Here is a 16,911-nt window from a genome sequence, read left to right as displayed (position 1 = left end):
GTACAAGTTTGGTGGGTACGGAAACCCTTCATTGCTGATACCTTCTTTCCAGATGTCCAGGGCTGCTGTTGGAAATCATGGTGCCCCATACTGCTTACCTGACAGGGCCTTACCCCCACCCCCCAGATAATATTAAATTATATTTTTTCTAAAAATACACTAAAATTCTTATTTATTGATTGACATTTTTACCAGCCCCTTCCCCCGCTCTTCACCCTGAAACATCCCCACTGCTGGCAGGAGAGGAGAAGAGGGAAACCAGCAACGCTGTGGGGAAAAGGGGCATGCAGGGGGGACCGGAAATGGGTGTGAGGTGGCTACAATTGATGCCCCTGCAGCACAGCTGGAGGGAGGGAGTGGAGGAGAAGCTGGCAGCACTGCCAGGGGAGGCAGAAAGGGGATTGGTTTCTGCAGTAAGGCAGTACAGCTGGCCCTCCTGCTCAGCAGGTGCCTGGGCCCCCCTTTTGAACTGATGGGGCCTGGGCCCAGTAGAGAAGGGCTGGCTGTAGTGCCTTATCAGCGGTCCTGCAGATGCCCAATAAATCCTCAGGACAATGCCCTCTATAAGGTCTCATCAGCGCTTGCACGTGGCTAAAGACCCGCCCCCATGATACAGCACGGTTTGTTGATTGGCTGTTAAGAGCTGGTGCTTCACTGTGGGAGGAAGCGGGGAGAGTTGTGTTCCTGCATACCTGGAAGTATTATGTGTGTCACCGAGCTCCAGAAGTATAGATTAGCTTGACTATCAAGTGTACCTGTTACAAACATGTCCTTTGCCCATTCAGGATAAAGTATTAGGAGATTGTATGGTATTACATTTTTTGAGGCTGAAATCTAGTTGCACCATCCCTGTTGTTTTTTGTTTTTGCTGCAAACAGTGTGTGCAACCTAGTTCCGGCTTTCACAAGCTGCAGCAGTTTCCAGTGAAATTCTTCCCAGTCAATTGTGGCCATTTTTGAAACCGGAAAACAACATTTTTTCCTGACCCACAAAGGTGGTGACATCAACTTTTTTGCCAAATTCATTCCATATTATTGTCATTCCCATGTTAACCTAATACAGAAAGGCATTCCACAGGTTAACCAATTTTATGCCCCATTCTCAGTGTTGCGTGACTGGCGTTTTTCTGCACTTGATCAACGCCGGTCACCGCAGTTATTTTCTATGTGCCTTGTTCACATTGCAACATTGCCTTCAGGTTCGGTGCAGTGTGTTGTATAAAAGTGCATTTTTCCGCAACGCACTGGTGCTTCCCCAAAGTCACCATCCAATTATGCAACCCCTTCCTTCCGCCTTAACGCAGCGGACCCCAGTCTGCACATAAAAATTTATTTTTTTAGCGTGCAGCTAGCTGAGTGGGCCATTTGTCCAGCAGCGTTGCAGGCATTTGGCTGCTTTACAAAGGGTAGCAACACAGATACAGGTGAATCGGCGCTGGTTCATGGACAATAAATAATGAAGAAATCCTTGATAAACTTACAGTGTCCAGAAATTTTGGGCCACCATTAATGAATAAGTCCACAAGTTCCTAGGCAGCCATCAGCAAGAGGGGAATGACAGAAGTAGTTTTCCCAAACATGAAAAAGAGACAAATACAGAGGCGCCTCTAAGTGCAGACTTAAATTACATTTTATTGGTAAATGACAAGCTGGTTAAAACTCACATTTTCCATGTATATAAAAGGCCTATAAAATAGGGATAGATGGTCCCCCTATGGCAGTGATGGCGAACCTTGGCACTCCAGATGTTTAGGAACTACATTTCCCATGATGCTTATACACTCTGCAGTATAGTTGAGAATCATGAGAAATGTAGTTCCAAAACATCTGGGGTGCCAAGGTTCGCCATCACTGCCCTATGGGGTCCTGGACGATGGAATTAAGAAGCCTCCAGCTGGTGCAGCAAGCCGTCTCTCCTCCGTACCCTCTGTTCGTATTCTACCGGCATTCGAGGAGGAAAAGATGGAGATGAACAAAGCCGAGGATCTAGCTAAATAAAGGAGCACGCTATTGGACTATTGCCGTTATGGCACATGCTCCGAAATGCGTCACGAGTTGATGATGTCACTGGCGCAGGATTTGCGGTCCACGCTGCATTCCAGCCCTCAGCTTTATTCGTCTCCACCTTTTCCTCCTCGGATGCCGGCAGAATACGAACAGAGGGGACGGAGAAGAGACGGCTTGCTGCACCAGCTAGAGGCTTCCTAATTCCATCCTCCAGGATGCCATAGAGCAGTGATGGCGAACCTTGGCACCCCAGATGTTTTGGAAATACATTTCTCATGATGCTCAACTACACTGCAGAGTACATGAGCATCATGGGAAATGTTGTTCCAAAACATCTGGGATGCCAAGGTTCGCCATCACTGCCATAGAGGGACCATCTATCCCTATTTTAAAGGCCTTTTATATACATGGAAAATTTGAGTTTTTTTGACCAGCTTGTCATTTACCAATAAAATGTAATTTACAGTCTGCACTTAGAGGCGCCTCTGCTTTACAAAGGCACTGCAAATCCATGAAGCACATTTCTGCTTGTTTGGCCCTCTAAAACCAAGGGGTGTGCAATTAAAATGAATAAGCTGAATTAAACAAAATAATAAGGCAGGAGGAGAGCCTGTTCACACGACCTGTCATGTGACTGATCAGAAAAAAAAACGAAGAGATTTCCAGTCACAACTTACCAACCAGCCAGCCACCAACCAAATTGAACTGTCTAACAGTATGCGTTAAAAACAGGGGTTTGGTTGCACACATTTGCAAATGCGTGCGTAAGCTGCAGGCCTCGGCAAGGCACCCTGTGATCTGCAGTCCCTAACTCTACAATTTAAAGAGTCTCTACAATGAGAGCACATGCATCTAATGGGATAGATGGAGGACAGGTAACTGGAGGGAGCCCACCCCCTCCTTAAAGGCACAGGGTCACACTGAACACCCAGCACATCGCACAATGGCGGCAAAGGTGTCAGTGCGTTGCCTGGCTCAATATAGTCATGTGACTGGCCTCACTTCCAATGCTGAAGTTCTCTATGCAGCATTATGTTCCAGGCTGCAGGTTCTATACTTTGGCCTGCATTTTATGAATTTGCTCCAAAATGCAGGCTGCGATAAGTATAACAGAAAGCAGATGATGATATTCCTGCTTTCCATTATAAATAGGCCTCCTATTAAGGGACAATACATATGGTAGCAGGCTAGAATAGACTGACCCTCAGACGGTTAGAGTTGTATAAATTCTATTGTTATTGTTACTTTAGACTTGTTTTGTGTCCCGTGGTACGCGGTCATAGCGTGGGCTCTCGCCGCCACCCAGAGCTTCTACTCTACTGGTCACCAGCCAGTCTTCCCTGCCATTCACTGGAATTCGGCCTTTGTGGGCTTTCAGGATGGACACACAAACAACATCATCCCTGCACTGCTGGTTGCTGCCAACACCTTCTGCTCCAACATCCTCTTCTCAGGTAACAATGAATGCACATAACTGCATAACAAATCAGGACAGGAAATTACTGGGAGTTAGGGGAAGGTCAAGGCAATCAATAGAATATGGATTGTGCAAAGGGGTGACCGCATAACTCGTAGATAACTGGAAGGCATATGAAGCAGACCAAAACAATCAAAATAAAGCATGATTTGAAGATCAGGTGTTCTTCTCACAGAACAGTATTACAGGGGGATAAAACAAAGTGTGGTTGGGATATTTGTAGGGTTGCTACCTTTCCTAGATAAAAGGCAGATAATGGGTGTGGCTTATTGTGGGTGTGGTCTAAGGGATGTGGCATGAAGTTGCACTATAAAGTCACAGTAAAATCTATACTGGGAGATTTGTGTCTGATATAAATATCTTCTCCCCTGAGGAAGCCGGATCCTGCCTACTGCTGCTCTGGCCGTTCCTGTGTGAATCCCCCACCGGGCGGAGGAAGAGAGGGAAAAGAGAGACCCGAGAGGGGGAGAGTGAGGACGAGGACATGCCTCTAATGGAGATGAGGCTGAGAGAGAATCCGGACTGCTTCTCTGTGGCTCTTCTCCAGCTGGGGACCAAATACCTCTTCATCCAAGGAGTGCAGGTACTTAGCCAGCTAATACTGTGACCACACACACTCTTCATCCAGGGAATGCAGATACAGAGCCCGGTGTTACTGAGTCTGCACATACTCTTCACCCAGTGAGTGCATATACTGGGCCAGCTAATACTGTGTCCACACACACTCCATCCAGGGAGTACAAGTCCTGAGCCCAGTGTGGCTGTGCCTACACACACATTTCATCCAGAGCTCGCAGATACAGAGCCAACTAATACTGTGACCACACATACTCTTCATCCAGGGAGTGCAGGAACCGAGCCCACTAATACTGTGACCACACAAACTCCTCATCCAGGGAGTGCAGACACTGAGCCCACTAATACTGTGACCACACACACTCCTCATCCAGGGAGTGCAGACACCAAGCCCACTAATACTGTGACCACACACACTCCTCATCTAGGGAGTGCAGACACCAAGCCCACTAATACTGTGACCACACACACTCCTCATCCAGGGAGTGCCGATACCAAGCCCATTAATACTGTGACCACACACACTCCTCATCTAGGGAGTGCAGACACCAAGCCCACTAATACTGTGACCACACACACTCCTCATCCAGGGAGTGCCGATACCAAGCCCATTAATACTGTGACCACACACACTCCTCATCTAGGGAGTGCAGAAACCAAGCCCACTAATACTGTGACCACACACACTCCTCATCCAGGGAGTGCAGACACTGAGCCCACTAATACTGTGACCACACACACTCCTCATCCAGGGAGTGCAGACACCGGGCCCACTAATACTGTGACCACACACACTCCTCATCCAGGGAGTGCATGCACCGAGCCCATTAATACTGTGACCACGCACAGTCCTCACCCAGGGAGTGCAGGCACCGAGCCCATTAATACTGTGACCACACACACTCCTCATCCAGGGAGTGCATGCACCGAGCCCATTAATACTGTGACCACACACCCTACTCATCCAGGGAGTGCAGACACAAAGCCCACTAATACTGTGACCACACACACTACTCATCCAGGGAGTGCAGACACAAAGCCCACTAATACTGTGACCACACACACTCCTCATCCAGGGAGTGCAGGTACCGAGCCCACTAATACTGTGACCACACACACTCCTCATCCAGGGAGTGCAGACACCGAGCCCATTAATACTGTGACCGCACACACTACTCATCCAAGGAAGTGCAGACACAAAGCCCACTAATACTGTGACCACACACACTACTCATCCAGGGAGTGCAGACACAAAGCCCACTAATACTGTGACCACACACACTCCTCATCCAGGGAGTGCAGGTACCGAGCCCACTAATACTGTGACCACACACACTCCTCATCCAGGGAGTGCAGACACCGAGCCCATTAATACTGTGACCGCACACACTACTCATCCAAGGAAGTGCAGACACAAAGCCCACTAATACTGTGACCACACACACTCCTCATCCAGGGAGTGCAGACACCGGGCCCACTAATACTGTGACCACACACACTCCTCATCTAGGGAGTGCAGACACCGAGACCACTAATACTGTGACCACACACACTACTCATCCAAGGAAGTGCAGACACAAAGCCCACTAATACTGTGACCACACACACTCCTCATCCAGGGAGTGCAGACACCGGGCCCACTAATACTGTGACCACACACACTCCTCATCTAGGGAGTGCAGACACCGAGCCCACTAATACTGTGACCCCACACACTACTCATCCAGGGAGTGCAGACACAAAGCCCACTAATACTGTGACCACACACACTCCTCATCCAGGGAGTGCAGGCACCAAGCCCATTATTACTGTGACCACACACACTCCTCACCCAGGGAGTGCAAATACCGAGCCCACTAATACTGTGACCACACACACTCCTCATTCAGGGAGTGCAGACACCAAGCCCACTAATACAGTGACCACACATACTCCTCATCCAGGGAGTGCAGGTACCAAGCCCACTAATACTGTGACCACACACACTCCTCATCCAGGGAGTGCAGGTACCGAGCCTACTAATACTGTGACCACACACACTCCTCATCCAGGGAGTGCAGGTACCAAGCCCATTATTACTGTGACCACACGCACTCCTCATCCAGGGAGTGCAGACACTGAGCCCACTAATACTGTGACCACACATACTCCTCATCCAGGGAGTGCAGGTACCAAGCCCACTAATACTGTGACCACACACACTCCTTACCCAGGGAGTGCAAATACCGAGCCCACTAATACTGTGACCACACACACTCCTCATTCAGGGAGTGCAGACACCGAGCCCACTAATACTGTGACCACACACACTCCTCATCCAGAGAGTGCATGTACCGAGCCCACTAATACTGTGACCACACACACTCCTCATCCAGGGAGTGCAGGCACCGAGCCCATTAATACTGTGACCACACACACTCCTCATCCAGGGAGTGCAGGCACCGAGCCCTTTAATACTGTGACCACACACAGTCCTCACCCAGGGAGTGCAGACACCGAGCCCACTAATACTGTGACCACACACACTCCTCATCCAGGGAGTGCATGTACCGAGCCCACTAATACTGTGACCACACATGCTCCTCATCCAGGGAGTGCAGGCACCGAGCCCATTAATACTGTGACCACACACACTCCTCATCCAGGGAGTGCAGGCACCGAGCCCATTAATACTGTGACCACACACACTCCTCATCCAGGGAGTGGAGACACCGAGCCCACTAATACTGTGACCACACACACTCCTCATCCAGGGAGTGAAGCCCCTGAGCCCACTAATACTGTGACCACACACACTCCTCATCCAGGGAGTGCAGGCACCGAGCCCATTAATACTGTGACCACACACACTCCTCATCCAGGGAGTGCAGGCACCGAGCCCATTAATACTGTGACCACACACACTCTTCATCCAGGGAGTGCAGATACAGAGCCCACTAATACTATGACCGCACACACTCCTCATCCAGGGAGTGCAGATACCGAGCCCAATGTCACTGTGTCTGCAGACACTCTTCATCCAGGGTGTGCTGGTACAAAGTTATCCAATACTGTGACTGCAGGCACTCTCCATCCAGGGAGCCAACTAATAATGATGAACACACACATTCTATACCCAGGAAGTGGAAGTACCAAACCCACTAATAGTGTGTTTGCACACATCTTTCATTCAGGGAGTGCAGGTATCGAACACAATGTTACTGTGTCTGCAGACACTCTTCATCCAGGGAGTGCAGGTATTGAACACAATGTTACTGTATCTACAGACACTCTTCATCCAGGGAGTGCATGTATCAAGCCATCTATTACTGTGACTGCACACACTCTCCGTCCAGGGAGAGCAACTGATCCTGATGTTACGTTGTCTGCAGACACTCTTCATCCAGGGAGTGCAGGTATCAAGCCATCTATTGTAAAAAAAAAAAAAGCAAAGATGGCTCAAATGTGCAGAAATGAATTCAACTCTGTCTTCGCTAATATGGTGTTTGTCAACCTAGCTTAATGCATAATAAAAAAAATACCCTGTACAGACACAGGAGAAAGAAGCTATATGGTAGACAGAAATTGTTGGCAGAGGGATGCTATGAACTTTAATGAGTCAATTAGCCAAGATGCCCTGGCTGCAGCATAAGCCGTATGCTAACATGTGTGTGAGATGACAACCCTATGCACAAAAAACAAGACACAAAAGAAACATGTATGGCAACACGTCCGGACGCCAGGTGGTCCACGCACTTGAACAGAATTCCAACGGCACCGCCGTTTCAAAACCTTTACCAATACGGTGTGTAACTAGGAATTCCTCTGATGGCAAGCCCCTGTGAGCTCGAGCTGTGGAGTACCGTGGGGGATCAATAGAAGGGAGAGAAGAGGAAAAGGAAGGTGGTTGGAAAAGGGGGATATGGAACCCATAAGTCCAGATGTCCATGGCTTGGATGGCACCGTGCTGGCCAATATCCAGTTTGGGATCACTGCTAATGTTGTATGATGAATTGACCGAGTCCAGATGGAAGCTATGCATCAGCATTGCGAAACGCATTGACGTCACTGGCAGCCGATACGCCACTCCAACGATCCCCAGATGGGTGGCGAGCTAGGGCCTTTTGACTAATTGACTACAATTGACTCATTAAAGTTCATAATTTTTATCAGAGCATCCCTCTGTCAATTATTTTTGTCTACCATATAGCTTCTTTCTCCTGTACTTGTACGGGGTATTTTTTGTTTATCGAGCCATCTATTACTGTGACTGCACAGACTCTCCATCCAGGGCGAGCAACTGAGCCGGCAGTTACTGTGACCACACATACTCTTCATCCAGTGAGAGCAACTGAGCCGGAAGTTACTGTGACCACACATACTCTTCATCCAGGGGGTGCGGGTACCGAGCCTGCTAATACTTTGAATGCACACATTTCATTTAGGTCAGGAATTGCAAGTAATGTGTTTGGAGATACTCTTCCTCCTGGGAGTTCGGGGTACAAAGCCTCCTCTTACTGTTACTGCACACACCCTTCATACAGGGGATGCAAGTACTGTGCCTGATGTTACTTTGACCACACATACTCTTCATCCAGGGACTGCAGGCACCAAGCCCACTAATACTGTGACCACACATACTCCTTATCCAGGGACTGCAGGCACCATGCCCAATGTTACTGTGACCACACACACTCCTCATCCAGGGAGTGCAGGTACCATGCCCAATGTTACTGTGACCACACACACTCCTCATCCAGGGAGTGCAGGTACCATGCCCAATGTTACTGTGACCACACACACTCCTCATCCAGGGAGTGCAGGTACCATGCCCAATGTTACTGTGACCACACATACTCTTCCTCCAGGGAATGCAGGCACTGAGCCTGATGTTACTGTGACCACACATACTCTTCATCCAGGGAATGCAGGTACTGAGCCTGAAGTGAAAGAACACTCTCAAATACCCTGGGATTGCAAATAAGTATCAACGGAAGCTATTTTTTTGGCATTGTTGAAGTGGGATTCTAATCAAAATCGAACTAAAGCTAAACCTACACTTTGCAACATTCTAACGTTAATCTATCTAACCTTGTAAAGAAAAAAATTGCTATATTCTTACCTTTTCTGAAGCCGGTCCAGTCTCCAGTGGTGGATGCTGTGTGCAGGAGAGAACCGACAACGGCTGTGAAATGATTTCACCCATAGAGTTACTATGGTGCTTCCGTTTTCAGCTGCCTCTCCTGCACCCACCTCCACACTGAAGCCTCCGCTGACAGCTCAACATGGGACCGCACTGGAGCGGGTAAGTACAGCGATGTTTGCTCTACAGGGCTAGATAGATTAGGCTTAGAATGTGTAGGTTTAGAGTTAGTTTGGTTCTGACTGGAATTCCAATCTTTTCCATATTTGGTCGGTTGTCTCCTGTAATTAAAAATGGACAACAATGGGATTTGTGGAAACTCACTCAAAAGCAATTGATTAGTATTGATTATCGGTCTAACATTGGCATGCTTTACACCACCAGCCAATTTGTAGACATTTATAGGGCTGATAGGTAAAATGATGACTTACTTTAACACTTGGATGTAACCCCGACTGCAAGACAAACATAAGCTTTGCTTATCGAAACTAAAAAGATTTGGAAGAGTAGTTTGGTTTGAGAATCTTTCCAACTCATGTTTGCTTTTTGTTTCCTTACAGCTCCTGTCCTGTGTCTGTGCGGCTATGATTCTTCGGCGTCATCTAATGGTGTGGAAAGTGTTTGCTCCAAAGTAGGTTAAAGCTGATTGTATCTGAAATGACCACGCACATGTCCCTAATCACAGGAAAAAAATTATCTTCCCTTCCTACGAATACAGGACAGCAAGATGGAGTTTTAGTTTGTTTTCCCTAAAGGTGGGGCGTCCTAATTTTTAGTTAGACTGTTTTTCCAACTAAAGAAGCTGGAATGTAGACCTGTGGATGGGATTCTTTTTATATGGCGCCTTGCAATGTCATACAGGACCCTTACAGCCAGGGATTCACTGTATGAAACAGGACTCCTATGCCCAGGGATTCACTGTATGAAACAGGACTCCTATGCCCAGGGATTCACTGTATGAAACTGGGCCCCACACTCAGGGATTCACTGTATAAAACCAGGCCCCAAACTCAGGGATTCACTGTATGAAACTGGCCCCACACTCATAGATTTACTGCATGAAACAGAGCTCCACACTGAGGAATTCTCTACATGAAATTGGGCCCCACACTCAGGGATTCACTGCATGAAACGGGGCCCCATACTCAGGGATTCACTGCATGAAACAGAGCCCCACACTCAGGAATTCACTGTATGAAACGGGGCCCCACACTCAGGGATTCATTGTATGAAATAGGGCCCCATACTCAGGGATTCATTGTATAAAACGAGACCCCACACTCAGGGATTCACTGCACGTAACATGTAACGTGTATGGAGCCTTGCAATGTCACACAGGACCCTTACGTTTAGGAATTCACTGCATGAAAGAGGGACACACACTCAGGGGTTCATTGTATGAAACCAGGCCCCACACTCAGGGATTCACTGCATGAATGAGGGCCCCACACTCAGGGATTCACTGCATAAATGAGGGCCCCACACTCAGGGATTCACTGCATGAAAGAGGGCCCCACACTCAGGGATTCACTGTATGAAACCGGGCCCCACACTTAGGGATTCACTGTATGAAACTGGGCCCCACACTTAGGAATTCACTGTATGAAACTGGGCCCCACACTTAGGGATTCACTGTATGAAACTGGGCCCCACACTTAGGGATTCGATGCAAGAAACTGGGCCCCACACTTAGGGATTCGATGCATGAAACTGGGCCCCACACTTAGGGATTTGATGCATGAAAGAGGGCCCCACACTCAGGGATTCACTGTATGAAACCGGGCCCCACACTCAGGGATTCACTGTATGAAACTGGGCCCCACACTTAGGGATTCACTGTATGAAACTGGGCCCCACACTTAGGGATTCGATGCACGAAACTGGGCCCCACACTTAGGGATTCAATGCATGAAACTGGGCCCCACACTCAGGGATTCACTGCATAAAACAGAGCCACACAGGATTTGCTTCTGTAATTGCTCCTCCGCCTGACCGCAACGATTCCCCGTGCTGTTGGGGCCCCCCTGTGTGCCCGGGCCCCCTACAGGAGGACTGGCGGTCCCCCCTATCAGAGGCCCTGATCACAGGTACAGGAAGTGATGATAAATCTGTCCACAGAGGAACAGAGACTAAAATAAACTTTTTTTTTTATGAGTAATTTTTAGAACAGCTCTTTATTTCCATTTTGTGTTTCTGGAACATCAGTTTATGGTCCGGGTGTCAGCAGTAGAGGAAGTTATAGGGGAACCTCCCCAATGGATAGGCAGACCGCAGTAAAATCCTGAAATAGTCCCTAACCATTGTACAAAAAACTATATATGGAAAAAAAGGTATGGGCTGGAGTTGGGCTTTTTAAAGCTGAACTCCAGGCAGTTATATATAATAAAACAAATTATTGGCACTCTGTATTCATTATTATATCATTAAAGTACATGGTTTTGACCTAGTATTGGCCTCTTGCAGTCCCTGTACAGCAGAGGTCAGAGAAGGGAGGGAGAAGCAGCACTAGGAGCCTAGCAGGTGCCCTGCAGGGGCAGGCTGAAAGAAGGGGAGAGCAGTGTGCAAAAGATGAACTCCTTACAGGCATGCCCCACTTTTAAGTACACAATGGTACCAGAGCATGTATGTAAAACGAAAATGTACTTACAGTGCAGCAATAACTTTTTTTCACTTCTCAATGAATGCAAATACACTAGCTCTCAAATCTTGGTCAGCTTGACATGGCACTGCTCCCAAACCATAAGTGACAAGGACACCAAACTTGGGGAGCACGTTAAGGGGACCCAGGTCTATGACATGGTAGATTACCTAGGCAAGCTGGTCGACCAAAAAATAGGATATGTTGTAGTCCTGGATGCCCTCTCGGTACTCCCTAATTTTGGTGTCCCTGTCACTTATGGTTCCGGAGCAGTGCCATGTGAAGCTGACCAATATTTCCAATAGATGCCAATGTTAGACAGGGAGCAGTGCCTCACCAAGCTGACCAAAATTTCCCATAGACGCCAATGTTAGACAGGTAACAGTGCCTCACCAAGCTGACCAAAATTTCCTATAGACGCCAATGTTAAAAAGTGGCACCAGTGCCATGTCAAGCTGACCAAGATTTCCCCTAGATGCCAATGTTAAAAACTGGGAGAAGTGCCATGCCAAGCTGACCAAGCTGTGTCTGTACTCGCGAGTGTACGTAAAACGGGGTATACCTGTAGTCTGTTGCGTCTCCTTATATAAGTAATACTGCATGAGAGAAAGATCCAGTCTCTTCCCCTGCTAGATTGGGCTATGCAGTGTGGCTGAGCTCTGTAAATTTTAGGACTGGATGGACAGAACTGCAAATCTTTTGGCAGGTAATACACAGTGTGTTTAGCCTGGAGTTAAGTATTGCGTCTATAGTATCTCTTTTAATGTATTATCCTCTTCTTGTCTCACAGGTTCCTGTTTGAATCTCTGGGCTTCACAATCAGCAGCATCTTTATGGTGTGTGGGATTGCACTGGTCCTGCGGGTGGACTGTGTCGTTAGTGACTGGTTCCAGAGCCTCTTGGTCCAGCAGAGCAGGTAGCAGCGGAGGATGGACTGAAACTCTGCTCAGAACTCCCTCAGTGCCTTTCCCAGCCCAGGCTGTGGGCTGCTGCACTAATTATACTCCGCCAGCTGGCAGAACCCGGACCTTTCCGCTATATTTGTTGGGATCTGTCTATTGGGAGGATTTGCCAAGAGACGGAAGTAACTCGGACTCGCCTGGTGTTATCAGCAGCCATTTTCTGACGGCTCCCCTGTCATGTATTTACCATGGACAGCAGACAGTCCCCTATTATTGCTGCAACAAGGGGAGTGGTGTGGGTGAACTGCATTTTACTGAAGAATAAATGTAGCTTTTGGGAGATCAAAAAAATGCACAATTCATAGAAGAACACTTACCAACCACTGCCAGGAGCTTGCCATAGGTGATCAGTACGTCAGTGACCGCACAATAAAGATTGCTTGAGTGTGTGTGCAAGTGGTGCTGGAGTCTTCTGAAATAAAGGGAATTTTGTGCTACATTATTATTAGTGTCTTCTTCTATGCATCACATCAGGGAAATTTAATAAAATAACCACACATGATTTTTTGTACTTACCATTAAATTATTGTTATTATACATGATTTATAAAGCGCCAACAATTTGCGCAGCGCTCAACAACATGAGGGCAGGCAATACAGTTCCAATACAATTTAATACAGTGCCTTGAAAAAGTATTCATACCCCTTGAGATTTTTCGCCATTTTGTCATGTTACAACCAAAAACATAAATTTATTTTATTGGAATTTTATGTGATAGACTGACACAAAGTGGCACATAATGGTGAAGTGGAAGGGAAATGATAAATGGTTTTCAACATTTTTTACAAATAAATATGTGAAAAGTGTGGCGTGAATTTGTATTCACCACAATACTTTGTAGAACCGCCTTTCCCTGCATTTACAGCTGCAAGTCTTTTGGGGATGTCTCTATCAGCTTTGCAGATCTAGAGAGGGACATTTTTGCCCATTTTTCTTGGAAAAATAGCTCCAGCTCTGTCAGATTGGATGGAGAGCGTCTGTGAGCAGCAATTTTCAAGTCTTGCCACAGATTCTCATTGGATTGAGAACACATGAATATGCTTTAATGTAAACCATTCCATTGTAGCTCTGGTTGTATGTTTCGGGTCGTTGTCCTGCTGGAAGGTGAACTTCCGCCCCAGTCTCAAGTCTTTTGCAGACTCTAATGGGTTTTCTTCTAAGATTGCCCTGTATTTGACTCCATCCATCTTCCCATCAACTCTGACCAGCTTCCCTGTCCCAGCTGAAGAAAAGCATCCCCACAACATGATTCTGCTACCACCATGTTTCACGGTGGGGATGGTGTGTTCAGGGTGATGTGCAATGTTAGTTTTCCACCACCCATAGCGTTTTGCTTTTAGGCCATAAAGTTCAATTTTAGTCTCATCTGACCAGAGCACCTTCTCCCACATTTTTCTGTGTCACCCACATGGCTTCTCGCAAACTGCTAATTTTTTATAACCTAACCCTGCTTTAAACTTTTCCACAACTTTATCCCTGATCTGTCTGGTGTGTTCCTTGGCTTTCAAGATGCAGTTTGTTCACTATAGTTCTCTAACAAACCTCAGAGGGATTCATAGAACAGCTGTATTTATACTGAAATTTAAATAACTCACAGGTGGACACTATATTAGTTAAGTGACTTCTGAAGGCAATTGGTACCACTAGATTTTAATTAGAGGTTAAAGAGTAAGGGGGGCTGAATACAAATGCACGCCACACTCTTTAGATATTTATTTGTAAAACATTTTGAAAACCATTTATCATTTTCCTTCCACTTCACAATTATCTGCCACTTTGTGTCGGTCTATCAAATAAAATCCCAATAAAATACATTTACGTTTTTTGGTTGTAACATGACAAAATGTGGACAATTTCAATGGGTATGAATACTTTTTCAAGGCACTTTACTGGAGGAATCAGAGGGCCCTGCTCGTTAGAGCTTACAATCCTAAGAGGAAGGGTCAAGTGATACAAAAGGTAATGCCTGTGGGGGATGAGCTGATGGGGAAAATAAAATTACAGTTGTTAGGTGAAGGCAGAATAGGCTTCTCTGAAGAGAAGGGTTTTCAGGGATCGTCTAAAAGCAAACCGAGTAGGAGATAGTCGCACAGATTCAGATAAGCATTTCCTTAAGATGGGAGAGGCTTGGGAAAAGTCCTGGAGCTGATGAGGGAGCCAGAGAGCAGGAGGTCTTGGGAGGAATGAAGAGAACGATTAGGTTGGTATTTCGAGACTAGGTTAGTGATGTAGCTCAGGGCTGAGTTGTTAATGGTTTTGTAAGCTGTTAGTATTTTGAATTTAATTTGTTGGTTGTGTAAGGGTAACCCCAAAACGCACGGGTTTCAGTAACATTTTGACTGTTGAAGCCAGATTGAAAATTATATTTATTTAGACAACATGTAGGTAGAGACATGTTTGGAGAGCAAGTCAATCACATTACATTCTGTTGGCTTAGTAATCATTGCTCTATCTGGCTAGGGTTTCTAATACAGTTTTATACACTAAAGTGGGTGGAACCTAGCTATCTAATTTCTTTAAAGTCACATCTCAGTCTTTGATAACATTCTTTGATATGTGAAATGGACATTTAAACATAAATGTGTCACTTCCAAAACTTGTTGGCTAAACAGGTCTTCAAAGGTAGAGATAGCAATCTAACAGCTGGAGCTGTAGATGGCTTTTGAATACAACAGCTGTTATACAATATGACTTCTCACAAAATATAAATCCAATATATCTGCTTAATCATAAATCCATGTTTGATAATCATAAGTAAATATTTGATAAATAAAATGGCTGCTTCCCTTTTCCTCATCAGTTGAGCGGAAGCCATTGAAGGAACTGGCAGAAAGGGGTAGCCGACACGGAGCGGTTGGTAAGGTGAATGAGTCTGGCAGCAGCATTCTTGATGGACTGAAGGGGGAATAGCCTGTGTAAAGGTAATCCAATGAGGAGGGAGTTGCAGTAGTTGAGGCGAGAGATGACCAGGGAGTGAATGAGAAGCTTTGTGGAGTCATTAGTTAAGAAGAGGCATATCATGGAGATGTTCCAGAGGTTGAGGTTGCAAGCTTTGGACAGTGATTGGATGTGGGGCCGAAAGGATAGTTCAGAGTCCAGGATTACACCTAGCACCCTGGCATGCGGGGATGGGTTGATAGTTGTGCCATTGATCTTGACAGGGAGGTCAGAGAAAGAGGCACGTGGGGAGGAAATATTATGAGCTTGGTTTTGGATAGATTGAGTTTGAGGATTGATATGTCTGTTAGTAAATTAGTGATACGTGAGGAGATTCAAGGAATTAGCTGAGGGGTAGAGAGATAAATTTGGGGGTCATCAGCCTAGAGATGGTATTGAAAGCCATGGGAGGCTATAAACTGACCCAGGGAGGAAGTGTAGATCGAGAATAGGGGAGGTCAAAGAACAGAACCTTGGGGGACCCCCAACAGAAAAAGGAAGAGGAGAAGAGAAAGTAGAAATGTAACTATTGCTAAAGGTGCGGTAGGATGAGAACCAGCCAAGAGTAGTCACAGAGACCAAAGGCGTGAATTTTGTTGAGGAGGAGAGGGTGGTCCACTGTGTCAAAGGCAGCAGTCCAGGAATAGGAGTAGAGAATAGTGCCCATTGGATTTAGCCATTAGCAGATAGTTTGTGAGTTTTAGGAGAGCAGTTTCAGTGGAGTGTTGAGGGCGAAATCCGCACTGAAGGGGCTTAAGAAGGTTATTGAGGTTATCAGTCTGTAGATTAGACATTCAAGGAGCTTGGTTGTTAAGATTGGTGGAGGTCCAATGAGGGTTTTTTTTTAATATGGAGATGACTAGTGCATGCTTTAGAGAGTTGGGGAAGATGCCAGAAGAGAGGGAAAGATTTAGGATGTGAGTAAGAAAGTGTAGAATAGAGCCGGAGGGTGACTGCAGTATTTGTGAGGGAACAGGGTCCAGGGAGCAGGTGGTTAGGTGGACATTAGAAAGAAATTCAGCAACCTCATCTATAGTGGTAGGGTTGAAGGAAGGAAGTAATGATTGTACCTGTGGACATAGAGTGTTAAGTGGAGAAGGTATCTGTACCATGGAGATCTCCTCACAAAAAGTAGCATCACATGAACAGAACTGTCATACTTTCCCATTAGCCAAAACAAACTATGCAAAATG

At 46.5% G+C, this 16,911-nt stretch overlaps 1 protein-coding gene across 2 annotated transcripts in view; it reads left to right on the top strand.

Annotated features, from left to right (window-relative positions):
• The window catches only part of PIGO (phosphatidylinositol glycan anchor biosynthesis class O), a 66,444-nt gene extending 53,226 nt beyond the window's left edge, over positions 1-13,218 (top strand). Inside the window, exons 8-11 of one of the 2 annotated variants that reach the window (XM_082243708.1) lie at positions 3,257-3,460; positions 3,861-4,066; positions 9,742-9,812; positions 12,610-13,218. In XM_082243708.1, coding sequence (XP_082099834.1) covers positions 3,257-3,460; positions 3,861-4,066; positions 9,742-9,812; positions 12,610-12,739 — 611 coding nt within the window. In that variant the 3' untranslated portion in view covers positions 12,740-13,218. Of the gene's footprint in view, positions 1-3,256; positions 3,461-3,856; positions 4,067-9,741; positions 9,813-12,609 lie in introns of those variants that run through there. The other variant, XM_082243709.1, reaches the window with a different exon arrangement.
• The last annotated feature ends 3,693 nt before the right edge of the window (positions 13,219-16,911 follow it).

This window comes from Pelophylax lessonae, assembly GCF_965119305.1.
Source record: "Pelophylax lessonae genome assembly, chromosome: 1".
NCBI lineage: Eukaryota > Metazoa > Chordata > Amphibia > Anura > Ranidae > Pelophylax > Pelophylax lessonae.
This window is presented reverse-complemented; position numbering and strand designations above follow the sequence as displayed.